The sequence below is a fragment of the Mirounga angustirostris genome, unplaced genomic scaffold (genome assembly GCF_029215605.1).
Source record: "Mirounga angustirostris isolate CCGP_5_RB_7025 unplaced genomic scaffold, mMirAng1.0.hap1 SCAF_13, whole genome shotgun sequence".
NCBI lineage: Eukaryota > Metazoa > Chordata > Mammalia > Carnivora > Phocidae > Mirounga > Mirounga angustirostris.
Genome location: NW_026991721.1, coordinates 1,106,275 through 1,130,889, shown reverse-complemented (window position 1 = coordinate 1,130,889; position 24,615 = coordinate 1,106,275). Strand labels below are relative to the sequence as shown.

The 24,615-nt window shown below is 58.2% G+C and overlaps 1 protein-coding gene across 10 annotated transcripts in view; it reads left to right on the top strand.

The window, feature by feature from the left end:
• Positions 1-24,139, top strand: part of MOB2 (MOB kinase activator 2) — a 77,514-nt gene extending 53,375 nt beyond the window's left edge. For 8 of the 10 annotated variants that reach the window (XM_045892991.3, XM_054511769.2, XM_064575990.1 and 5 more), the window contains 4 exons: positions 13,735-13,895; positions 14,448-14,541; positions 22,307-22,431; positions 23,098-24,139. In XM_045892991.3, coding sequence (XP_045748947.1) covers positions 13,735-13,895; positions 14,448-14,541; positions 22,307-22,431; positions 23,098-23,408 — 691 coding nt within the window. In that variant the 3' untranslated portion in view covers positions 23,409-24,139. Of the gene's footprint in view, positions 1-6,338; positions 6,514-9,856; positions 13,186-13,734; positions 13,896-14,447; positions 14,542-22,306; positions 22,432-23,097 lie in introns of those variants that run through there. The other 2 variants (XM_045892988.3, XM_045892989.3) reach the window with 2 other exon arrangements.
• The last annotated feature ends 476 nt before the right edge of the window (positions 24,140-24,615 follow it).

Here is a 24,615-nt window from a genome sequence, read left to right as displayed (position 1 = left end):
GAAGGGGCTCATGCACCCCAGTGTTCATAGCAGCATTATCAACAATAACCGAACTATGGAAACAGTCCAAGTCTCTATCCACTGATGAATGGATAAGGAAGATGTAGTGTGTGTGTGTGTGTGTGTGTGTGTATTTACATGGAATAATACTCAGCCATCAAAAAGAATGAAATCTTGCCATTTGCAATGACTTGGATGGAACTAGAGAGGTTTTTTTTATTTTTATTTTTTAAGATTTTATTTATTTATTTGACAGAGAGCACAAGTAGGCAGAGAGGCAGGCAGAGGAAGAGGGAGAAGCAGGCTCTCCGCTGAGCAGGGAGCCGGACGTGGGGCTCGATCCCAGGACCCCAGGATCATGACCCGAGCCGAAGGCAGCCGCTCAACCGACTGAGCCACCCAGGCACCCCGAGGTTTTATTTTTTTAGATTGTATTTATTTATTTATTTGAGAGAGAAAGCATGCACCCCTGGGCGGGAGGAGGATCAGAGGGAGAGGGACAAGCAGAGTCAGAGTTGAACACAGAGCCTGAATCAGAGCTCTGAGGGTATTATGTTAAGTGAAATACATCAGTCAGAGAAAGACAGTGATCATATGATCTCATTCATATGTGGAGTGTAAGAAACAAAACAGATGAGCATAGGGGAAGGAAAAAAAAGAGGAAGAGAGGGAAGTCGACCATAGGAGAGCTTGTTCACCCACGTGCCAGCTTCACTGCAGTGTCCGGCTGGTGGGGCTGGGAGGACCTGAGAACTGGCATTTCGGGCAGGCTCCCAGATGCTACTGCTGCTAGTCTGGGAGCAGCTTGAGAAGCTGTGATGGAAGTGCAGAGAGGCCTGGTGGGCACCATGGGGCCTGAGCTCCTGTCTGCACCTGCACGCAGGCTTGTTCACCTCTGCAGGATCAACGTGTGCGGCCGGGTGATTCTTGGGGCGGGGGGGGGGGGGGGGGCGCTGCCCTGGCCTTGGCCCACGTCTCCAGATATTACCCAGTGTTCCCTGGGGTAGTATCACCCCAGCTGAGAACTTAGACTTGAAAGACACTTTGGATAGATGAGAAGTCTTCGGCTCCCCTTTCCTTTCCTTGTGCCTCTTTGACCACACTTAGCTGTCTTAGCTCAGGCCACCAGAACGGAACAGTACAGACGGGTAACATAGACAACACCCCTTTCTTTAGTCTCACGGTTCTGGAGTCGGACATCAGGGTCCTGGCTGATTTGGGTGTGTTGGGGGGCTGGGGGGGTGGAGATCCCTTTCTCTCCTTTTAAGGTCACCAATCCCATCGTGGGGCCCACCTTCATGATGTCATTCACCCCTCATCACCCCCCAGAGGCCACACGCCCAGACACTACCCCACTGGCAGGACCTAAGTGTAGGAATTGGGGGGTGGGGGACACACACGCATTCTCTCTGTAACAACAGCCTTCTGATGGAAAGCATCACTGGGAGTCTGATGAAAATACAGCTTCCCTGGCAGGCTCTAGTGGTTTTCTGGAAGGGTTTTTCAGTGTCCCAAGTGCACTGATCGATGGTGAGTCCTCCGTGGGCAGCTGTGCTTTGATGGGGGCCCGTTCACTGTGCAGTGTCGAGTCTTTCAGTTCATCTACTGCTTTCACTAAAATGCTTTACCTTCCTTTATAAAAACTTTCAGTCTTTTAAAATTGGTGTGTAATTTACAGACAGTATAATGCACAGATCTCAAGTGTACAGTTAGCTGAGTCTTGACGATGTGAACACCCTGTGCTTTACACCCCCAAGCCCAGAAAATTCTGTCCTCACCGTTTCCCTGCTGCTCCCCTCCTGAGAGGCAGCCACCATTCTGATTTCTTTTCGTCGAAGATCAACCTCACCTTTTCTAGAACTTCACATAAATGGAACCGTATGGACCTACGATTTTCTTTCTGGCATTTTTTTTCTCAGCATGATGTCTGTGAGGTTGAGCACATGATGCGTCTTATCAGTGATGTTCGGCGTTTGATTGCTGAGTAGTATTCGTTGTATGAATAGACCGTAGTCAGTCTGTTCTTCTGTTGGTGGACTTTGGGGTTGTTTGCAGTGTTTGCTGTTGGAGTTGTGCTGCTGGGAACATTCTTGTGTACCTTCGTGAGAACGTCGGCTTCGTTTCTCTTGGGTAAATACGTAGGCTCTGACTTGCTGGTTCATAGCGTAGATGACACGTTGATGACAAACTTCCGACTCTTTTCTCAAGTAGTTGTACTGTTGTCTGCTCTCACCAGCAGTGTGTCAGAGTGTTGGTTGTTTTGCCTTCTTACCCACACTTGGGTTCTTAGTGTGTTTAATTTTAGCCAGCCTAGTGGCATCTCTTCGGAGATGGATCTAATCTGCATTTCCGTACCGACCAGTGATGCTGAGCAGTTTCCCTTGTGTTTATCTGCTATTCCAATAGCTTCCTTGGTAAAGTGTGCTGGTCTTTTGCCCCATGGGGCTTGAAGTCACGACCCCGAGATCAAGACCCTGAGCTGAGATCAAGACCCAGACACTTAACCGACTGAGCCACCCAGGTGCCCCTTAACTTTAGATTTTTCTTGTGGCTGCCCTTTTCCAGTTGAGAATGTCCCCTTCTATTACTTTTTTGCTGGGAGTGTATATGAACATTTTGCCATGTACTGTTTCTACATCTAATTGAGATGATCATCTTTTCCCCTTTAGTCTGTTAATACAGTGAATTATATTGACTGTTTTTCAAGTGTTAGCTAAGCTTAGATTCCGAGGACGAACCTCTCTTGGTTATGATCTGCTACTCCTTTTATATATTGCTGGATTTCTTTTGCTAATATTTTCTTAGGGAGTTTTACATCTGTGTTCATGGATGATATTCTGTAATTTATCTTATTCTGTGGTGTTCTTATTTGGCCTCATTAAATTAGCTGGGTGGTGTTTCCTCATCTGTTTTCTGGGAAAGTTTTTGTAAGAATGGTATTCTTTCTTTTTTTCTTTTCTTTCTTTCTTTCTTTTTTTTTTTTTTGAGAGAGAGAAGAAGAGAGAGTGCCCAAGTGGTGGGAGGAGAGGGAGAAGGAGAGCAAACCCTCAAGCACACTCCCAGCTGAGTGAAGAGCCTGATGCAGGGCTTGATCCCATGACTCTGAGATCATGACATGAGCTGAAACAAGAGTCAGACGCTTAACCGACTGAGCCACCCAGGCGCCCCTGGTATTATTTCGTCTATGTATTTGGTAGAATTCACTCATAAAGCCACCTGCTGTTGGCATTTCCTTGTAGAAAGGTTCTTAATTATAAATTCAGATTTTCTATTTGTTCTTGTGTCCGTTTTGGTAACTTACGTTTGTAAAAGAACTTGTCTGTCTCATTATTGTCAGCATTCAGTGGTCTACTGCCTGTCAATCCTTGAATCATCCAATGTATTTATTCTTGTGGTTTTAAAGTCTTTGTTGCTTATAGCATCTTTGTTGTGTCTGGGTCTGTTTCTTTTGTCTCTTATTTTCCTGGCTGTGGGTAGCGTTTTTTGCTCCTTCACATACGTGTGTGCATGCGTGTGCGCTCGTTAGACATTGTGGTGGCAAGTGTATTAAAGCTCTGGTTTTCATTGTCCTTCCTTCAAGAGTCTGTGGTTATTGCAGTGAGCAGTTCATTTGCTGTTGGTTCAGCAGGAACTCTTTGAGGCTTGGTGAAGCCTGATGAGGGCAGGTCTAGAGAAACCTTCCGCTGGGGCTGCTGTAGCCCTGTTCTGGCGAGGCTTTCAGTGGAGGTCCTGTGGAGCCTCAGTGGAGTGCCCTCTCTCTCTCTACTCTGGGAGGGGCGGTGCCTGTCTTCTGCCCTGACAGCCTCCACAGCTCCCCATCGCTGCTCTTTGCCAGGCCTTCGGAGGGGCCCTGCATGCCCCCATCCGAGTGGTTGGCCAGAGGCTTAACTGGCTCTGTCCTTCTTTCTGGCGTCCCTTCTCTGGGCAGCCCAGCTCGTCTGGTTCACTGCCCTGCACATTACAGCAGCCCCAGCTTTGATCCTTGCCTCCATCTGAGACTGCAGGGCCTGCGCAGGCTTCGCCTTCCCACACCCCAGCCTCCAGCAGGCAGTGGATTGCTGCTCACCCTTGGGTTCCCTGCTCTTGGGCACTGTCCTGAACCACCAGTGTGTTGTCCAGCATCTGAAACCCATTGCTTTGTGTATTTCACCCAGTTAGTAGCTGCTGGTAGTGGAGGTCAGCCCGGGACCTGTCACCCTGTCATCATGCAAGTGAATGTCTCTTCGTTCCTTTTTTATCCAAAAATCTCCTCCTTTCCATCCTGTGTTTCCTGCCATGTTGGCTTTGTGTTCCTTCTGATTTAGTCTGCATTCCAGGGGCTCTCATTTCTGGTTCCTCTTTTGAGTTATTTTGCCTCCCTCTTCAAATCTTTAAGTCACTTAATTTCTGAGATTGCCTAATTTGTTGGGCTATAGTTTTCATCTGTCTTGTGCATGTGTCTTTCTGGGGTTTTTTGGTTGTCAATGGAGGGCGTATTGTGTCTTGTTCTCTTCTATTTCATTGGACTCAGCCACGAAGCTTTTCCCGTGTGCTTTTTTTTTTTTTTTAATATTTTATTTATTTGACAGAGAGACAGCGAGAGAGGGAACACAAGCAGGGGGAGTGGGAGAGGGAGAAGCAGGCCTCCTGCCAAGCAGGGAGCCCAATGCAGGGCTCGATCCCAGGACCCTGGGATCACGACCTGAGCCGAAGGCAGACGCTTCACGACTGAGCCACCCAGGCGCCCCTTCCCATTTGCTTTTAAGCTGTCCTTGCACTTGCCTGCACCATTAATAAAGGTGCTGGGCCCGTTTGCTTTGCTGCCTTCACAGCGTGGAGCTCCCCTGCCGTGGTTTTGACTAAGTGATTCAGACCCTGGTGGCTCCTCAGAGGTGTCTCCCTGTTGGAGGGGGGGAGGTTATAGACAAGCCAGGGGAGGAGGCTGGAGTGATCCACGGGTGACGGATCTGTCGGGGGCATCGTGCACAGGGTTATGCAGATACAGATGGGCCCCGAGATGGGGATTCAGGTGTATCCTGACGCGCGCGCGTCTCCCTGCCTGCTCTGTCAGCAGAGAGGACCAAGGAGAGTACCACCCAGCAGCCGAGTGTCAGGTTTTCATCTCCAATAGAAGGGACCAGGGCTTCCTGGAGAAACAGCTGGTTCTGATGCCAGGGCAGGCAGTGGAACAAGGTGAGCCTGGAGCGACCTTCTAGTGCTGTGCGGCGGGCCCCGCAGGCTGGTCCTCCCCTCCCGGGGACTCTGCATCTCACCTGCCAGGGGCTGTGTGGTCATCCCGCTAGCGCCTCTCCCCTGGGCAGCAGCACGTGAGTCCTGCTGACTCCCAGGGTGGCCCCGGAGACACTGTCCTGCCAGGACAGAAGGGGCCTTTTTTGTCCTGCCTCCCCGGTGGCCGGAGCGCTGTTGCAGGCAGAGGCTGCCTTGTGCTGTTGCACGTTGATCTGTCCTTCCGGTGGCTCTGGGGTGGTCCCTGCAGAGTAGGGTAGAGCTTGGACAGATGAGAAGGTCAGTAGGGCCCTTTGTGGGATGTGGCCTTCGGGGGTGGGGGGCAGAGCTGATCCTGGGCATATGGGTGCAGGGGCCTGGCAGACCTCTGGCTGTGCTCTGTGCTGGGCGGGGCTTCGCAAGGAGCCTGGGGACGGGCTGACTCGGTCCCTGTGGTCAGAACTGAAACCAGGGCTGAGCAGAGCACCATCCTCTTGGAGACGTTTCGTTTTTCAGTCCCTCATGGCCTCCTGTGTCTACAACGGCCGCAAAGAGGGCCTTGGGCGCTCAGCTTCCTGTACCCCCACAGGAAGGCGTTGTGGGCTGCCCTCCAAGAGCGGTCTTTGCCCAGTTCCAGCTCAGTGCCTGCTCGGGGCGCCCTGGGAGCCAGCCAGCCTTACCTGTCCACGGCTGCCCCAGTGTGGGTGTGCGGCCAGCCCGTGTCCGTGCTCTGCAGGTGCGTGGCTAGCCTGTCTGCGCCCGGCTAGCCTCCAGCCCCCCCCTGCCGGTTTCTCGTCTCAGCTGGGCTGGGCTCGGGCAAGGGCTGTGTGCTGGCCGCCCCGAGCTCCTGGGGCAGCGCTGCTTCCTGCTCTGTGGTACCACCCCGGGGCCTTGCTGATGGGTCCTTCCCAAGGCTGGTGTCCGTCTCCTCGGCAGTGGCCTTAACCCCATACAGTGCCCGCAAGGCGCCACTTTGAAAAGGCGACTGCGTCGCTCCCTCTTGTACCCAGACTTGGCCAGCCTTTGCCTGTAAAGGAGCAGTTGTTTGTCTCTGCCAGGCCGGAGTCCTTCTTTCTTCCCCTGCTGTCCTCATTGGCTGGTCTCCTGGAGGGAAGGAGCGAGGGAGGGGAGGAAGGAGGGAGCGGCTATCTGGTGCCCTGGCTCCCACTTTCCTGCCCCATCTCTGCACTGCCCCACCATGCTTGGAGATCACAGCAGTCTCCCCACAGACCGAGCTCTGCTCAGCCAGCCCCCCAAAACTGGACTCAGCTGCAAAATGGTGCTCCAGGCAGTCGGCCAAGTGCTCAGGTGAACCGGGCAGGGGACGGTGGGGGCGGCCTGACTGTCCCTGGTTCCTGCCCCAGGTCAGCCTGGGGAGGAATGGCTGTGATTGCCGTGCCTCCCAGCTAAGGTCCTGGCGGTGCACAGCTGCTGGGGGTGGGGGGCTGGATTTGGCAGGAACTTCGTCTGGAGCCGGGTTTTCCCTGAATGCCTGCACTTCTGTTGCTTGTGGGAGGGAGCTCGTGCTCCTTGAGGGAGTGCGGCCCTGGAGGATCTGGATGAGGACAGGGGGCCCACCGGGGACCCATCTCCCTCTTCGTGGTTAACCACTTCTGTGGCCACGGCAGTCCTGCCTTGCCCTCTCCCAAGCCTGCCAGGGCGGCAGGGTGTGTGTCCCGTTGTCCCCAGGTGGGATGACCGGAGCCTATCCAGGAGTGGCCTTGTCCAGAGACCTGACGTGGGCCATAGCTGTGGGGCTGGGGGCTGCCAGAAAAGCCACTTCTGACAGCTTTTTTAACTTCTTTCTTGACCTGCAGAGGGGTCTAGAGAAACTCACTCCAGTGCCGGTTCTGTGAGTAGAAGCCTGCTTCAGGCTCTGGGTAGAGCGAGTGCGGCCTGCTGGTGGGAGGGTGTGGGGGCGGCGGGCTGCAGCAGCAGGCCGGCTGACCCCAAAGATGGGCTCCGAGGGGCGCCGGACAGCCGTGCTCGCAGGAGTCAGGAGCACAGGCAGAGCCTGCGTCACACTGTAGACTCAGATCTGGCTTCCTTCAGTATGAACATCTTGCACTTGCCTGAGACTTCAGTGGGTCATTTTTAAAATTGAAAGTGAATGTCTCTTGCTTTTCCAATTGTAGCCAAAGTAAGCAGGCCTCTTGGTGTGATGGTCTGAGGGGAAGCCGGGCCCAGCTGGTGGTCGGCGTGGAGTGGCGGAGGCCGTTCTGGAGCCTGTCTGTGGGCACCTCTGGTTTCTGCCTGTCTCTTCCATGGGGTCCTTCCCCACAGCCGGTCACCTGCGTGCCGCACGGGAGGACTCACAGTGAATTCTAAGTGGAAACCAGAGATCCCACCTGTTAGCTGGCCAAAGCTGTCCTTTCGTAATGTTAGGGTGTGAGATTTAGAACGGCCGGCAAGGTGTGGGTGCTCTGCTCCAGGTCTTGGGTTCAAACCAGGAACGATGACCGTCACTGGGAGTGTGTAGGGAACCGTGGGTGCGTGCACGGTGGGTGAGGGCACGTCTGTGCGTGCGTGTGTGGTGGGAGAGAGCCGAATGCTGACGCGGGTTCTGCAGAAGGCAGAGGCAAGACCGACCCGGCCGAGCACCGGCGTGCCGCTGTGGGAGACTGGAGGCCCAGGCCCTCCTTACTGGGGGAATCTGAGAGGACTTCACGACGGAGGTGACTTCTCCGCCCAGCGTCAGAGGAAGAGCGCTCACTTCACCGATGGAGAAGTGAAAGTAAAATTCGAACTCTGAGCATCGTGGCCACATTGTGGCTCCAGTTGTGGGTCAGACAGCTCGCAACAGCGCCTGACACGCGTGGACGTTGGGTCTGCGTACTTTTCTCAGTCTGCCTTGGCTTCTTCCGTCTTGGTGGGTCTCATTTTATAGGGGACACAAAGGCTTATGAAAGCATGCATTGTTTGGGGGTGCTGACCGCAGGGCAGTTAAACCAGGAGGAGAAATGACCTGCTCGTCCTTCTCCACAGCATCCAGCTGGCCGTAGCCCGTGGGGAGTTGCTGGGGGTCCCATGGGGGGTCCTCCTAGCTTTTGGTTTCCGAGGCTCTGCGACAGGAGGGAGTACAGTGACACCGGGGTGCTAGGAGTGGCAAGAACGCGATGCAGGCGGGGCGCCTCCACATGTCAGGTGGTCGTCAGGCCCCGCTCCAGGCCCGCTGCATCAGAAACTTGGGGGTTGGGAGTGCTGCCAAGCCCTGGTGTTTTCACTCGGCCCAGGCTTGAGGGAGATGTCTGGCCCTGGTGGTGGGCCCAAGTGTGCCCTGACCGCCCCGGTGACAGGGCTGTCACTGAAATCCCTGCGGAGCCTGTGCTCTCCTCAGTGTCCTAGGAAGGAGGTCAGGAGGAGCCTGGACTTCGGGCCCTGCTGCCCCCTGGGAGCAGGTGGGTCCTGTGCACACGGGACCCACGGGCCGCTCTTGCTGCACCCAGCACGCCACCCCAGATAGTTGCGCTGGTCAGGCCTGGGCCCGGGAGCTCCCTCCTGCGTTAGCCTGCTGTGGGGAGCGGTGGGCTGCACCCGGGAGGGTGGGCACCCTCAGACGCCCTCTCCATGGGCCCTTCCTTTCCCAGACCACCACCAGCACAGGCTCTGTTTCCGTGGGAGCCCTTCCTGTGGGGCCTCTGCGTGCCGTGGGCCCACTGTTCACGCATCCATGGTTCCTCACAACCCTGCTCCCCCACCCCCGGATCTTTGGTCTCCATCCCATGAGGCTGCCTCCGGACGGGGCCGCCCCTGTCACTGCCCACCTCCTCCACGGTCAGCTTGACTCCCCTTGACTTCCTGCATCTGCCCTGCCTCACTCCTGGCCAGAACCGCAGCTGTCCTGGGATGCTAGCATCCGGTGAGCACCGCAGGGGCCAGACGGGGGGTGGACAGAAGGCTGAGCAGGACTCTGAGGAAGCAGGGGGTGGTGGGCAGCGGGGGTCTCCGTCTATCCTGCCCGTTTCTTCTCCTGGTTCGGTGCGTCCCCCGCTGGGCGCAGCTGGCCCTGCTCTGTGCCTGGGGACCACCAGCCCCTTGCCTCAGCAAGGCGAGGCCTTGAGGAGGCGTCTGTGTTCTGAACCCGACAGTTACTGACTGCTCCCTGACAGCCACACGTCTGCCCGTGGGGGCCAGCTCTTGGCGGGGAGCATCAGCGTGGGGCACTCAAGTGTTTCCAGGCGTTCCTGGGCAGGTGCATCCCTCAGAGTGTCTGCGTCCCTAGGGGAGACTCCTCTGCTGGGGCTGACTGTCGGGCAGGCATCCCTCCCCACCCTTGTGTCCCCTTGCTCGGCGTGGGTGGGTTGCATGTCGGTGCCGGCTCACACTGAGCAACTGAGGGGCCTTCTGGGTGGGACTGGTGGTGTGACATTGGACAGAAAGTGCGTCAGGCCAAGCATGTGTGGGGTCTGGGGACTCCTGCGGAGGTGGTACGGGCGTCAGGAGCAGGGGAGGGTGAGGAGACAGTAGGAAGATGTTCTTGGTGGGGCCTGGGCCCCTCCCAAACGGGCGTCCCGGCCTCGGAGCCCACCCGTCAGACCAGGGAGCATGTCGGGTTCTGTTGGAGGTTCTCTGCGTGTGCCTGTAGCCATACCGCCCCCCCCCCCCCCCCCCGCCCTGCAAGGTGCCAGCAGGCCCTGTGGCAGGCCTCAGCCTTGTGTCCACCCTCTGGCCCCTTCAGTGCAGCTCCATGCCAGGGACTCCACTTTTGCTGCCGCTGTGGGGGTCCCAGCAAGCAGTGTGGGGGGAGAGCCAGAGAGGAGGAGCTCAGGCGTGTGGCCCCCGGGCAGCCCTCTGGGCCTTGGCTGGACAGAACCTGCTCCAGAGCTCGCTGCCTGTGGGGCGGGGGCGCAGGGTCTTGTGTCCTCCATCCGTGTGGCCACAGGGACGGTGTTACGTAGCCTCTTCCACCTGGAAGCCACAGGGCGTTTTCTGAAAGCTCAGCTTTGTTGCTGCTGGTGGCAGAGGAGCGGGACTGGGCCAGGGCCACGTCTGCCACCCAGAGGGGCCAAGTGGCTTGGCAGTGGCCAGGACAGAACTGGGGTGGGAGGGACCCGTGTGGCTGGGCTTGCGGGACCACTTCCACACAGGGGCCCTGGCTTGCACCTTGTCCTGCCGCCTTTGGGTCAGTGCCCATCATTGCTGCCTGCCTATGGGACTGAAGGAAAGAGGACCCCATGACCAGGCTCCACAGACTTCTGCTCTGCCGGGCCTGGCACAGGGGTCATCCCAAATTGCACGGCGGTCCAGGGGTCCCAGGCCTGCCCTGGATGATGGGGACAGGGGAGCTCAGCTTGGAGAAGTGGAACTTGGCGGGCCTGGTGTGCACCTGCCTGTTTGGCCAGTTTGTTGCAGGACAACAGGTGCGGACAGCAGCAGGGGAGAAGGGGGAGGAGGCTGAGGCCTTCTGACCACACACACGTCGCAGCCCACATCCTCCCGCGGCTGCCTGCCTGGCCCTTGGAGAGTCGGCCCAAAGGGGCTCCCAGTCTCCCCTGGAAATGGACTTGCCAGCACGAGGGCGCCACACCCTTCCTCAGGCAGCATCCCCAAGGGGGCCTGTGAGTCACCCCGGGCACGTCTTGCACCAAGCCAGTTCGTGCTGCTGCTCCGCTAACAGCTGCCCCTGGGCTGGTTCTGATGTGTGGTCCTCATCACTTGGTGACATGGCTCCTGGACAGCAGGCCCCCACGGGCCCCATCCCTACACGTGTGGTCATAGGACCCTCTAGACCCCGAAGCTGAGGCCCAGCGTGTGTGGCCAGCTCAGGGGTGGTCCTAGCCAGGTGTGAGTCAAGGTGAGGCAGGGGCGGGTGTCAGACTGGGCCTGGATGCAGTGGAGAACCTGCCCAGCAGACGGACACTTGGGGGGGGTGAGCAGAGCAGAACCAGGGCAGGCTGAACGTGTGTCCCGTGGGCTGGTCCCTCATGCCTGGGGCTGTAGGCACAGGACATCTTCCAGGCAACGTCAGGCTTTCTGACAGGTCGGCGTGTGACTCAGTAGCAGAGACCAGGGTCAGGAGAAGGGCAGGGGGCAGGGAGCGAAATGGCCTGCCCACCCATTTCCTGGTGGAGCATCTGAGGGCATCAGCAGAGCCCCTGGGCTCCCTGAGCCCTCCCATGCTCTGGGGAAGGGTGGGAGCCTCGCTGTCTTGGGCCAAGGGACCACAGGTCCCTGAGAAGCGTGTGTCCACACTTGTCCCCAGGGAACAGCCTCCCCCCCCACACCAGCCAAGGGGACCCCTGAAGTGCTCACTGCAGTTGTGTATGTAACAGAGATCAAGAGAGACAGAGACATCCGTGCCTTTGCTCCAGGTCACGGGGGTCTGTCCCGCCCTGTCCCCAGGACACTGTGGCCCTGCGTGGCACTGGCCACTCCTGGTGGTGCACCAGGAGGCTGAGAACACGTCGCCTTTTAAGGAGAAGATTTGCTGAGAAGCTGAGGGAAAACATTTCCCTGGCATTCGGGGAGCATTTTTCCTTCCTGTTTCTCTTAAATAAACTGCTAGCAACTTTTCAAAACAGAAGAAGAGAAGGACAGGGTCAGGGAGCTGCAGAGACCTTTCGCCCTTACTGGAGCAGGGCTGGCAGGGGAGGGGCGACAGGGAGCTGGGTGCCCTGAGTGCTTAGGATGGCCGTGTCCAGCTCAGCCACCCATTAGGCTGTGCCCCAGCCAAGACCCGCGGAGCATTCCCATTTGGGCAGCTGGGCCAGAGACAGAGGCCAGGAGTGAGCTGGTTTGCTTCTCCTTCCGTAGACGCTGTGGAGCTTGAGGGTGTAAACGGGTGGGGCCTCGCCACGTATGGTGGCCCCCGAGTCCAGGTCCTCAGCCTGCCTGCCCCCAGCCCTCCAGCCCAGCCAGCACCCCGACCACGACCCTCCCAGGTGTGCAGGGGGCCCGTGGCCATCCCGACGGGTGCCTGTGGGTTTGCCGTGGCGGGAGCGTGCTCACTCCTGCCCTCACACTGCAGAGCAGGACTGGGGGCTCTGAAGGATGTGTCTCCTGGAACTCCGAGACCTCTGGCTGTGTTATCCTGTCCCCAGGGCAGGTGTACACACTTCCCCTGAGTTTCTGCTCTTGGGGCGGGGGTGACCCCTCCTTGAGAGTTCATAGCCAAAGGTGGCCTTTTCTGGTCAGTAAGACGTCCTGGTAGTATTGATTTGCAGTTTGATTCTACAAGTCACGGTGTGTACCATTGAAGAATTTAGTCGTCCAACTAAGAACCAAGAGACTCATTCATGTTATTAGGCGTTTTCCTTCAGTTTCTCAAACTCACTGCCAGGAACCCAGTGCTAAACCTTGAAGGGTTGGAGAGTCCCTGCATGTGCAGGAGGACTGCAGCATTGCTCTGAGCTGCTCCCCAGATGGCGGGGAGCCTACACCCTCCTACACCTCCACGTTGGGTGGGTGCTGCTGGGAGGGGCCATATCTGCACACGGCCCTCCACTGGGTCCTCTGCTCCGAGGCCCGTGTGACACTCAGTGACTTATGACAGACCCAGCCTGGGCTGTGTTCCCAGCTGGGGGCTCTGGGCCACTGTGTTGGTCACTTTGCCCTCTTAGGGGGCGTTCCATCTTGTTTGTGGACCTAGGTTGCCCACACCATGGCCCTGGCTCCAGCCTTTGGGCGGCTGGCGGGAGGCTGGTTTGGGGCCCACAGCTCCCCCACCAAGGAGGGGGCCTCTTCAGCACTGAGAACTTTGGTTTATGGGGCTTATTAGGTATTCATTGAATGAAAACAGACATTTCAAATATATGTATTTAGTCCTATAAAAGTAGCTATAACAAGCCCATTCTGTTTTTGTATGACAGTATATTTTCATGGAAAGTAACCATTTCTGTAAGCAAAAAAAAAAAAAACAAAAAACCTTTTGGTGCAGAGTGGTCTTTTGAGCAGATCTCTGTAATGCCTGGCCTGGTTCATGCCCACCTGTCTGTCTGTCCCTGCCCGGATCCTGCACTGTGTGCTTGGCACAGAACCCAGGTGAGCAGGACAGGGCTGTGCAGGGGAGCTCCAGCTGTGTCAGCACGCAGCAAGGGCTCTGGAAGGCCGGGTGGCCGGGTCGGCTGCACAGAAGGGTGGGGGGCCTGGGCCAGGGAAACTCACCCCTGTGTCCCACCCGGCAAGCCTGCGGGCCAGGGTGGCTGCAGTGTCATCCATGGGCCTGGAACCTGGCTAGTGTGGTCACCACCCCAGCCCTTCGGCGGCCCAGAGCTGCCTGCCTGTCATGCGTTCCAGATTTGGCCCTGCGGCATCGGGCCTCCGGCCATGTGTCTCTGCCTCCTTGCCCCTTGTGGTGGCAGGGAGCTCAGCTGGTCAGGCCATGGGCCCGACAGTGGCAGGGGAGGACAAAGGCAGCTTCCTTCCGTTCCTGGCGCCACCTGGGAGCAGAATCTCCTGGGGTGTCTCAGGAAGAGCCCCCCCGGTTGTCCCACTGGCAGGGACAGCCCCGCTCATGTCCTGGGACCTAGCTCGTGGCCTCCATGCCTGCGTTTGTCATGCAGTGACCCTCTGCTCCCTTCTGTCCGGCAGGAAGTCTAAAGCAAAGCCCAACGGAAAGAAGCCTGCTGCCGAGGAGAAGAAGATGTACCTGGAGCCAGAGTACACCAAGTCCAGAATCACCGACGTCGGCTTCAAGGAGCTGGTGGTGCTGCCCCGGGAGATCGACCTCAACGAGTGGCTGGCCAGCAACAGTGCGTGTGGCGTGGGGTGGGGAAGGGCACCACAGGGGCTGCAGGTGGCCACCTCCTCGGGGACTCCCTGGAGCTGGTGGCCGGCCCGGCAGTGCACTTAGGGTCCCACCGGGGAGGGTTCCAGGGATGGGCCGCCGTGCCGGGGACTGTCTGTGCAGCTGCAAGGCCGGCAGGGCCAGGGTCATGGGAAGGCCATGACCCACGCAGGGGAGGGTGGCTGTCACCTCCACCCGCTGGGCAGGCCTGGGGCTCAGGGCTCACAGCATGTCTGCCTGCCCCACCCCTCGTGGCGGGGACGCCGTCTGGATGGCCGCTGGCGCTCTGCCCAGCTTGGCACTGTGCGAACACGTGCCAGCCCACGAGACAGAGGCTGGTGGCCGTCTTCCAGGGCCAGTGCTCTGCGCCGGGACGTGTGTCTCTGGTCTATGGCGCGTGCTGGCTGCCCCAGGGCCCGCGGGAAGAAGTGCCGGGCCTCCTGGGCCTGCAGGGCACTGGGACGTCCAGCATGCTGCAGTGGTGGTTTTCACACCTGGTCCTTCTCGTCCCTCGCAGCCACCACATTTTTCCACCACGTCAACCTGCAGTACAGCACCATCTCAGAGTTCTGCACGGGAGAGGCCTGCCAGACGATGGCCGTGTGCAACACGTGAGTCGCTGCTGGGCTGTGGCCCAGCCCCTGCACCCTCTCATGGCGCCCCTGCGGGGTCTCCTCAGCCGTGTCCTGGCTGGGGCTGCACCTCCTATCCCCGTGGGGCAGGGACACAGGAGGCAGAGCCCAGCAAGGGGAGGCACTCGGTGGCGTGGGTCCTGCTGGGGCACGGGGTGCCAGGAGCCGGCCAGAGGCTGGTGGCCGAGCTCCTTGGGGCTAGGGGTGAACATGCCTCGGTTGGTTTCCTAAGATAGCAGAGCATCGTGAAGCTGCAGATGCTTCTCTGCTTCACTTAGTTGAAGGATGGCTTTTCCCGAGAGCTCCCGCCCTGTGGGAGGGAGTGAAGAAGGAGACAGCGAGGGACGGGGTGGAGGAGGGCACTCACTGCCTTCCTCGTTGGCTGGTTTTGTGGGACCGGGATGCCTTCTCAGTGAGTTTTCAGTGGGCCTTGGGTGCTGTTCATTCTCTTTCGGAAGCTTGTGCACATTCGTGTCTTCAGTAGGCAGGTACCCCAGGGGGGCTTCGAGGCACCTCACTGGATTCGCAGCAGCTCCTGATTGGGGTGTGGGGAGGAGAGCACTGCACGGCACAGACTTGCCTTTGGCCTCTAATAGCGGAAGGGATGGAAGGTGGCTTCAGACAGGAGGCCAGGTGTGCTGGGGCTCAGCCTGGGGCTGTTGTGACTAAGGAGGTGGCACGGAAGCTCCTTTCTCGTACCTCCTTTTTATTGTCGGGGCTGCAGGTCAGGGGCCGAGGCAAGTACGCATGAGCCGCTAGCCCCTGCTGGCGAACACACATTTTGTGTGCTGTCCTGAGTTCATCCTGCCCACAGATGCTGCTGGCCATGCTCCTGGGCACAGACCCAGCTCAAACGCAGGCAAGTGGAGCTCTCCGGTCGCTGAGAGCCCATGAGCCTTGGCACAGGCCTGGCTCTCAGCCCTGCCAGGCCCTGCTGTTGTGGCTCCAGCAGGTCACAGCTCAGGGCTAGGTCCCGTGCGAGCAAATGTAGACAGTAGTTGGCTCTCCACTCTGTCACCCAGAAAAGGCCACTGATGGGAGCCCAGGCATTACATGTGTCCCCACTGGCCACAGGCAGGGATGCCCCAGGGGAGGTTGGGACTGGTGAGCTTGGAGGACAGTGATATGGGAGGGAAGGGCCCTCAGTAGAGTAGACTGCCCAGCGGCAGATGCTGGAGGCGGGTGAGGACGGTGTTTTAGAGCTGCCGTGTGTGTGGCACGCTCAGGAGGACGCTTGCTGGCTGGGCCCGACCCAGCGGTACCCGAGGTGGCCCGTAGGGCAGGCAGGTGGGGAAGCTGGGCTCCTCTGCTCCCATGTTTCCTTCGGTATCCCCATGTTTGAGAAGAGACTCCTGGAAAGCACGTAGAGCTTGGTGTGAGCCTGGGGTGCCCACTTCTTGTTCTTCTCGACTGCAGCGGCCTTCACAGGGTCTTTCAGGCTTACGGGCCCTGGCATACTTACTGCCTTCCTAGCAGTTGTTTGATGTCAAATTAGTTGAAGAGAAGAAAGCGGGTTTGCCAGAGGTCCCAGAGCTGCGTGCTGCCCCAGGACCAACGTGTCTGCTTGGGGCCTGGAGTGGGGCCTAGACATGGAAACCAGAGGGTCGTGCTGGAGTCCCCGAGGTGACGTGAAAGGGCCACGCGGAGAATGTATTTGAAGAAATAATGGCTGAAGCTTTCCAAGCTTGGCAGACACAAACCTACAAATTCAAGGAGCCGAATGAACTCCAAGTAGGACAAACTGAGGAGTCCATGCACAGAAACGTCATCACAAAACTGGGCAAAGAGAAGGCCTTCCCGGAGCAGAGCCAACCCTCGAGGACACAGGCGAGTGACTGCAGCGCTCGTCAGAAGCCTTGGGCCACAAGGAAGCTCTGCCACGTTTTTAAAGCGCCGAAAGGAAAGAGCAGTCCACCCCACAGTCCTCCTTCCAGCACACGTATCCTTCAAGGGTTTAGGTGAAATACGGACCTTTCTCAGATGGGAGGAAAACTAAGAGCATCCACAGTCGGCAGACCTCCTGCAGGGAATCCCAGAGCGAGGGGACTGGGACCGTCTGTGCAGGACGAGCGACAGGGATGGACCTGGGGACTGGCCATGTGGAGCGCTTTGAGCCACACCCATCTGATGGGTCACAGCAGAGGAGACGGCGGTGGGCTGGGCTCTCGGTGCTCCCACTGGAGTGGCGGGAAGGTGGTGTAACAGACAGTGTGGAAAGCAGGTGGAGTATGTATTTTATACTCCTGTGAGCAACCTCTGAAAAGTTGTGTAAATGATGTAGTCGAAGTCATAATGGGTAAACTGAAAGGAAGGACTAAATCATAACCCAAAAGAAGGCAGGAAAGAGGAGATACAAGGGACGAGAAGCAAAAGGAACAAGCGGTAAACAAAGGTGGTAAAAAATTCAAACACACCAGAAATCCCATAAATGTCAGAGGGCCAAACAGAGCTCCCAGAGTCGGCCGCCAGCCGTGGGAGCTGTGCTTCCAGCCCCGCTGGGCACCTGAAACTCTGGACTGCATCGAACCCTGTGGCCTGTGGTAAAATTTCATTGATAAATTAGGTACAGAGATAACTAGTAACAAAACGGAACAGTTACGGGGCACCTGGGTGGCTCAGTCATTGAGCGTTTGCCTTCGGCTTGGATCATGATCCCCGGGGTCCTGGGATCGAGCCCCGCATCAGCTCCCTGCTCGGCGGGGAGACTGCTTCTCCCTCTCCTACTCCCCCTGCTTGTGTTCCCTCTCTCGCTGTGTCTCTCTCTGTCATATAAATAAAATCTTAAAAAAAAAAACAAAAACAAAAAAACAGAACAGTTACAACAGTGCGCCGTAATAAAAGTTATGTGAATGTGGTCTGTCTCTCAAGATCTCTTCTTGCGCTGTACCCACTTTCTTCTTGTGATAGCGTGCGACCATGAAATACCCACGTGGTGCAGTGAAGGGGGGGCACTGAGGCAGGCGGGCATGGTACGCCATTATATCGTCCTCAGCCTCGGACGCTGCGTCCGAAGGAGGAGCAGTGTCTGCTTCTGGACGGCGCTGCCACGAGGAACTGAGACCAGGGAAAGTGAAACCACAGGTGAAGGGGCTCCACTGTGCAGGAGTGGATTTCTGAGCTGAGCCAACTGTAAGCATTCACAAAATACTTCACGTGCATTGACGTCTGTAGGTTAAAACTAAATGGATAGAGAAGCTGTATCCACAGAAGAGCCATCAGAAGAGAGCTGCAGTGGCTCTGTGAATCCCAGACTCCGAAGACCTCAGAGCAAAGTAAACCACGGGCGATAAAGAAGACTGCATATTTACAAGAATCAGTTAATCAAGAAGTATTGATCTTGAATGCGTGTGCACCAAGTAGCCGCTTTTACACAAAATAAATGGACAGAACTGAGAGGAACGGACAGAAATCACCTCAGAGTGGGAGCCTTCAGCTCTTCTCTTTTGGAGGTAGACGGAGCTGGTGGACAGCAAGTCAGCAAGGATACAGGACAGAATAGCACCATCGGCCAGCTGGGCTGGATGCATTTCACCGTCGACAGCAAAGGACACGTTCTGCTCAAGTGCGCACGGAATGAATAGTCACCAAAGGAGATGGCATCCCAGCTCACAAAACAGCCCTTCGCACATTCTAAAGAATCAGAATCATAGTACATTCCTTATCTCACTGTCACGGGATTAAACTAGAATCAGTAACAGAAAGATAACAGGAAAATCTCCAAACACTTGGGAATGAGCACGTTTCTAAATAATCCACGGGTCAGAGAGGAAGGCTCAGAGGGAATTTGAAATGTTTTAAGCTGAGCACAGATGAAGACGCAGCATACCTGAATTTGTGGGACACAGCAAAGCTTTGAGGGGAATTTATAGGGTTATGTGTTTGTTGTAGGAGGAGGATCTCAAATCGGGAACTAAGCTTCCATATTAAGAAACTAGAAAAAGAAGAACAAAATAAACCCAAATTGAGCAGAAAAAAGAAATAATGGAGTAGAAATCACTGAAATTGATTTCTGAAAACAGGAAAATCCATGAAACCAGAAGCTGATTTCTTGAAAAGATCAATAAAATTGATAGGCCTTTTACAAGATTGACAAAGAGAAAAGGTGTAGAGTATCAGTATAAGGAATAAAAGTGGTGTCACTATAAACTCAGCAGATACTGAGAGGATATGAAGGAAACATACCAAAAATCCCTGCATACGTAAATTGGACAGTTTGAACGGACCAGTTCCTTGGTAGGAACAAAATACCAAAATTCACTCAAATGGACAGTGCTGTACAGCAAGAAACCAGGGATGAAAGGCATCCCGGTGCAGAAGAACTAGAAGTGCCCCAAGTAGTGTGTGCAGCATGGTTGTGTGGAAAACATCGAGCAGGGTACAGCTGGAGCCCCAGACTAAGAGAACCGCACCATTTACAACAGCCCCACAGACACGTGTCTGCGCACTGCGAAGGGCGAGGTGCTGGGGAGCAGCTGTGGAGAAGCCAGCATGGCGCCGAGTGGGAGTTCTGCCGGGTCCGTCTGCTCACTTCCTTCCCTCTCGGTACGAGGCCCAGCACGGTTTTTGCAGAATGAGACAAACTGGCTGACTGCGCATGGACGAGCACAGTCCTGGTCCCACTGTCAGGACAGCGTCGGGGACAGACCCACAGATCGGGGGGGGCGGTGGAGGGTCCAAAAATAGACCCACACAAAGGCGGCCCTCTGATTGTTGACAAAGATGAAGAAGAAAGTGCAGAAAGGATAGTCCCTTCAACTGATGCTGGTGGAAAAATCAGTCACCTGTGTGCAAAAAAAGAAAAAAAAAAAGTGAATCTTGACCAAAACCTTTATGCCCAAATTAACTCCAAATGGATTCTAAATTGTGAAACTATAAGACTTTTGGAAGAAAACGAGGAAATCTTCATGACCTAGCTCTAGGCGAGGAGCTCTTGACCGTGACACAAGGCTCATTGATGAGAAAGAATCAGTAATACTGTCGGGCATAAGCCACAGTTAGAACTTCTGCTCTGAGAATCAGGACGCTGTTAGGAGAAAACATAGACAGATCATGGGCTAATCGTATACCCAAGAGGGGACCGGCGCCCAGTGTGTGAGTAACCCTTGCAACTCAGGCGTACGAACAGCAGCTGGTCCCCAGTGGGTCCGGGCCTGGACACACAGGTCAGCGGAGAGGACCCAGGAGAGCGGACAAGCCCCTAGAGCAGCAGGTGGGGACAGCAGGCCCCGTGCTGGCAGGGACGTGGCAGCGGAGCGATGCACAAGCCAGTCCGACGGTGGTTTGGTGGCCTCTTACGGGCCCAGCAAGTGCAGATCCTGAATGTTCGTCTTAGACAAGCGAGAGCTTGTGCTCACACAGAAACCTGCCCGGGAGCATTTATAATAGGTGGAGCCATAATTGCCCCAAACTGGAAACGAGCCAGGTGTCTTCCAGCGGGGGGAACGGCTGGGCGCGCTGGCCCTTCCACGCTGGCGGGGGCGGGGGCCGCGGGGCGCACACTGAGACATGGCTGGAGCCCGCAGCCCGGCTCAGGACGTCCTGTGGCGTTCCCCTGGGGCCATCCCTGGTGTGCTGGGGACTGACCGGGGGAGGGGGTGGGAGCTGCCTGGCTGTCTGGACAGGTGAAGCTGTAGGCCTGCCTGCCAGAACGCGTTCTCTGTACTGCCCGGTAACTTAAAAATGGAAACAAGTGGAACATTGAAAGCACAGGGTCTCGTCTTTCAAACAGATGGGGCAGTCCTCGTCCCTCAGGAGCCAGTCTCTCTGGGCCGCACGTTGGGGAGACATGTGTCCCAGTTTCTAGTTGCAGCTGTGTTTTGTGACCCTCTGGCCCCTGTGGCCAGGTGCATCAGCGTCCGCGGGCGGTGCCGGGTGGATTGGTGGAGCAGATGTCTGTGATGCCCGCCCAGCCTTTGGGCCTTGGCCTCTGGACCTCACTGCAGACATGGGCCTCAGCCTGGCCCCCGGAGGCCGGGCTCCTCCACTTCCCCGCACAGGGACCCCCTCAGGCTGTCCAGAGTGACACAGAAAGGGGCTTTGTCTTCTCGCCCTCAGGTGATCTGACCCGCCCTGTGCCCACGTCTGGGCAGGCGGGAGGAGGGTCAGCAGAGCCACCTTGTGGCGGGGAGGGTGCTCGGGCAGGTGTTCTAACGGACGGGAGCGCCCTGCTGGATTTCTACTTCCTGGGGGCAAGCAGGAATTTGGCAAGCTTCTTAGGGCTTTGTCTGAACTAGCTCCCTTGCCCGCTCATGTTCCTGGGCCTTGTGGGGCACCTGGCACCAGGCTCTTGTGGAGCCCGGCCTCCCTGTGGGTGCGTGGCAGTGCCCAGGAGTAGCCCCGGAGTAGCCGAGTAGCCTCCTGCAAAGCCCCGACACCCCCGTCACACCCCACACCTGCCACCCCCAAGTGGGCAGGTGTGGTGCTGAGTGGCAGTCGGGCCATGTCCCCTTATCCACGAAGGCTGGCCTCCTCCCGGGGCCTGTCCATTAGTGTGGAGGCCATGCTTTCCCGGTCTTGCTGGCCAGCCCCACACCCTGCCTGGGGCGGAGCGGAGCCCCGGTTCCTGTTCGATGGAGGTGGGCTTGCCGGTGCAGGGGCGGTGGCCGTGGAGCTGTCTTGAGGTCACTTGTCCAGGGTCAGGCTGGCCACGGGAAATGGGGACCCCACTGTCCTGAGGACAGGCCTGACAGGGTGGTTGGTAGCAGTGGGTTAGCCCTCATGGCTGTCATCCAGGGGTACTTGGTACACGCAACCAATCGGGGCAGGGTACTCTGAGCCAGTCTGGGGTCCCCGAGCAAGGTGGGATGTTGAGGTTTGGGGAAACCTAGTCTAAGCTGATTCTGAGGCCAAGTAAAGCCAGCTGTGTGCCGGACAGAGGGAAACGTCTGTGTGAAGCCTGGTGCCTGAAGGCTGCCCGTCATCTGGCTGGGGCAGGGGGCTGAGAGCGTCGGGGTCTAGGCCACTCAGTCCCTCACGGGTACAGCCCCACACCCACATGCACCACGCCCCTGAGCGGACTAGAGGCGCCCCCCCCTCCGCCCTCCTGTGGCTCTGGGTCCAGCCCTTGGTGAGCCAGCCTGCAGGAGCACAGCAGTCCTCTGGGGAGACGGGAGCAGGGGTGGGGAGAGCAGGGTGGCTGCCAGAGGAGTACCCACCGGGCGCTTGTGTGTGTTCTGGGGAGAGAAGCGCTGGGGCGGGGGGCAGTCCACGCTCACACGAACTGGGAGACTCGCACGGTGAGAGATCCTGGTGTCTCTGCCCGCAGGTGTTCAGCTGTTCTCTCTGGGCCAGTGGAGGGCATGCGGCTCCTAGTAGGGGGAGCAGGGGTGTTCCCAAGGGTCGAGGCCCAGCTGACAAGTCACAGCAGTGTCCCTGGAAGAGGCGGGGCAGCAGCAGACAGCGTGCCCTCCATGCCTCTTCAAATCATACAAAACACGCGTCCCTCTAAAGGAATGAAACTTGCACCCACGTGGTGGAGAAAATGAGCACGCCTTCTGCTGACGTTGTACACGTGTGTTCACACGGCGTGCTCTGTCCTGGACGTTCGGAGTCGGTGCGGCAGACCCTTGTGGGATGCAGCTGAGGGTCTCCAGGTGGTGGGAAGCAGTGTGTCTCCCCTGGGGGCTTTGGGAGGGGAAGCCCGGACACCTGCCACACCTCCACCCCTGGGGCCAGGGCGGAGGGGGGCGGGCAAGAGTCGCTGGGGGTCTGGGGGCACCGTAACCGGCCCCCTCTGTCCCCACAGCCAGTACTATTGGTACGACGAGCGGGGCAAGAAGGTCAAGTGCACTGCTCCCCAGTACGTCGATTTTGTCATGAGCTCCGTGCAGAAGCTGGTGACCGACGAGGATGTGTTCCCCACGAAATACGGTACGTCTCTGCCCTGCTGCGCTCCTCCTTGCTGGGCGGCCGTGGCTGCCGACGCGAAGGGGCCAGACCCACGGGATGGGGGCGGCTGTAAGGCCAGGCAGGTGCGCCCTGGCAGGGGTCAGCGCAGCCCGGGTCCAGACCGCACCCACCCCAGGCCCTGGGCCCTCTGCCGCCCGCTCTGCCCTCTGTACGGTGGGGCTGCTGCAGGCCACCTCACTGGGGACCTGACAGCCAGCAAGCGGTAACGGCCGCCCTGTGTCCCGGCCTGGGCAGGTCCTGGTGGGGGGCTCCAGGCCAATACGGAGCCAGCAGGAGGACTCCGTGCACCTCGGTTCCCGTCCTCCTCTGTGGCCCAGGCCGTATAGAGGCCCAAGAGCATCCGTCAGGGAAGCACACGTGACCCCGGGCCGAGTCCAGGCTTCGGGTGGCCTATGGCAGGGTCACGGGCCCCTGGACGCAGATCAGCTCTCGGGGCCAGGCCCAGGGTGACCGGTCACTCGGGCGCCTGCCAGTGGGCTGCTCAGCGGGGAGGGTGTGGCGGGCAGGAGCCCTCCAGGCTAGTCCTGCAGATGATCTCCTTCCTGACGGTGGGCGCCCAGGCCCCTGAGAGGTACTGCGTGGTGGACGGAGCGCAGTGCGGGCTGACGCCGTGGACTCTCTCCCCAGGCAGAGAATTCCCCAGCTCCTTCGAGTCTCTGGTGAAGAAGATCTGCAAGTACCTGTTCCACGTGTTGGCGCACATCTACTGGTCCCACTTCAAGGAGACCCTGGCCCTTGAGCTACATGGACACTTGAACACGCTCTACGTCCACTTCATCCTCTTCGCCAGGGAGTTCAACTTGCTCGACTCCAAAGACACCGCCGTCATGGACGACCTCACGGAGGTGCTGTGCAGCGGCGGGGGCCGCGGCGGGGGTGGCGGGGAAGGGGCCAGCGGCGGGGGCGCGGGGGCACAGAACCACGGGAAGGAGAGGTGAGCCCCCGGCCGACAGGCGCGCACATGTGCAGAGAGACGGTGGTGCACGTGCTTGCGTGTGCGCACACGCCCCGGGCACGCTCGGCGGGAGGCCTGAGAGGTTGCCGCTGCCCCCCACCCGGCCCGGGCGCGCCGAGTGTGGGCTCCCCAGACGCTGGCGGGCCACGCATCGGACTGGCCCCCCGCCGGGGTTTTCCTGTTGGATGGATGAGTGCCGCTTGTCAAGAAGGACCTTTGGATTTCATCCATTCGCTCAACAAACGTTTATGGGACTGCCGGTCTGAGTTTCCTTCTCCTGTGGGGCTTTCCTTTCCTTGGTCTTCCGTGTGGCCCCCGCCCCTGCCTCCCCCTGCCCTGGGGGCTCTGCTGTTTGAGAGAAATACACCCGTGGGAGCTGGGGCTCCTTCCCAGGAGGGACTTGGGCTCACTTTGGTTTGTTTCCAGGGTGGGGCTGTTTTAGAGATTCCTCCCTCTCCTGGCCTTGCTAGGATCTTGGCTGCCAGTGGTTCAGAGCAGGTGGGGTAGGCGTGGCCAGGGGTGCCCCATAGGGGCCCTGACCCTGTGGCTTCGTTCCCCCCTCTCCTGCCCCGCTGCCCACGAGGGCCCCTGGACTAGCTGGGCCTAGGACCGAGGTGCCTGGGCGGGCAGCCTGTGTGGAGACGCGGCTGCTGGCGGAAGGCTGGGTGTCCCGCTCCGCTCACCTGTTCGGTCGTAATAAAAAGAATTCGCTCAGGTCAGTGCCTGTGTGTATCCTCGGCGCCTCGGTGACCGTGCTGAGGGTGCAAGGGCTGGTGTGATACTGAGGGTGGCCTGGCCCAGCAGCTGGGACCGTCGCCTGCCTCCTGCCCCCTCAGGTGGCCCCTGCCCACCCCAGCCTGGACCCTTCCTGCCAGGGTCAGCCACAGACTCCCCTGCTGCCCTGTGTCCTCAGCTGACCTGCAGGACTTGGGGTGCTGGCAGTGGGGTGGGTTTTGCGGGGGGACGACACGTGCCTTGTTTCCTGCATCTCCAGGGGGCCTTGACCACTCTGCTTGTACTTTGCCCTCCTGTGCAGGTGACAGGCACCCTAGAGAGTGTGCTGGGACGGGCCGGGGGGGGTCCTGGCCAGCCTGGCCCCGGGGGCTCTGCTGTGAAGGCCGGCCAGCCCTCGCCTGGGCACTGTGGTCTGAGGGATGAGCAGAGAGGAGAGCTCGGGAGCGGGCTGAGTG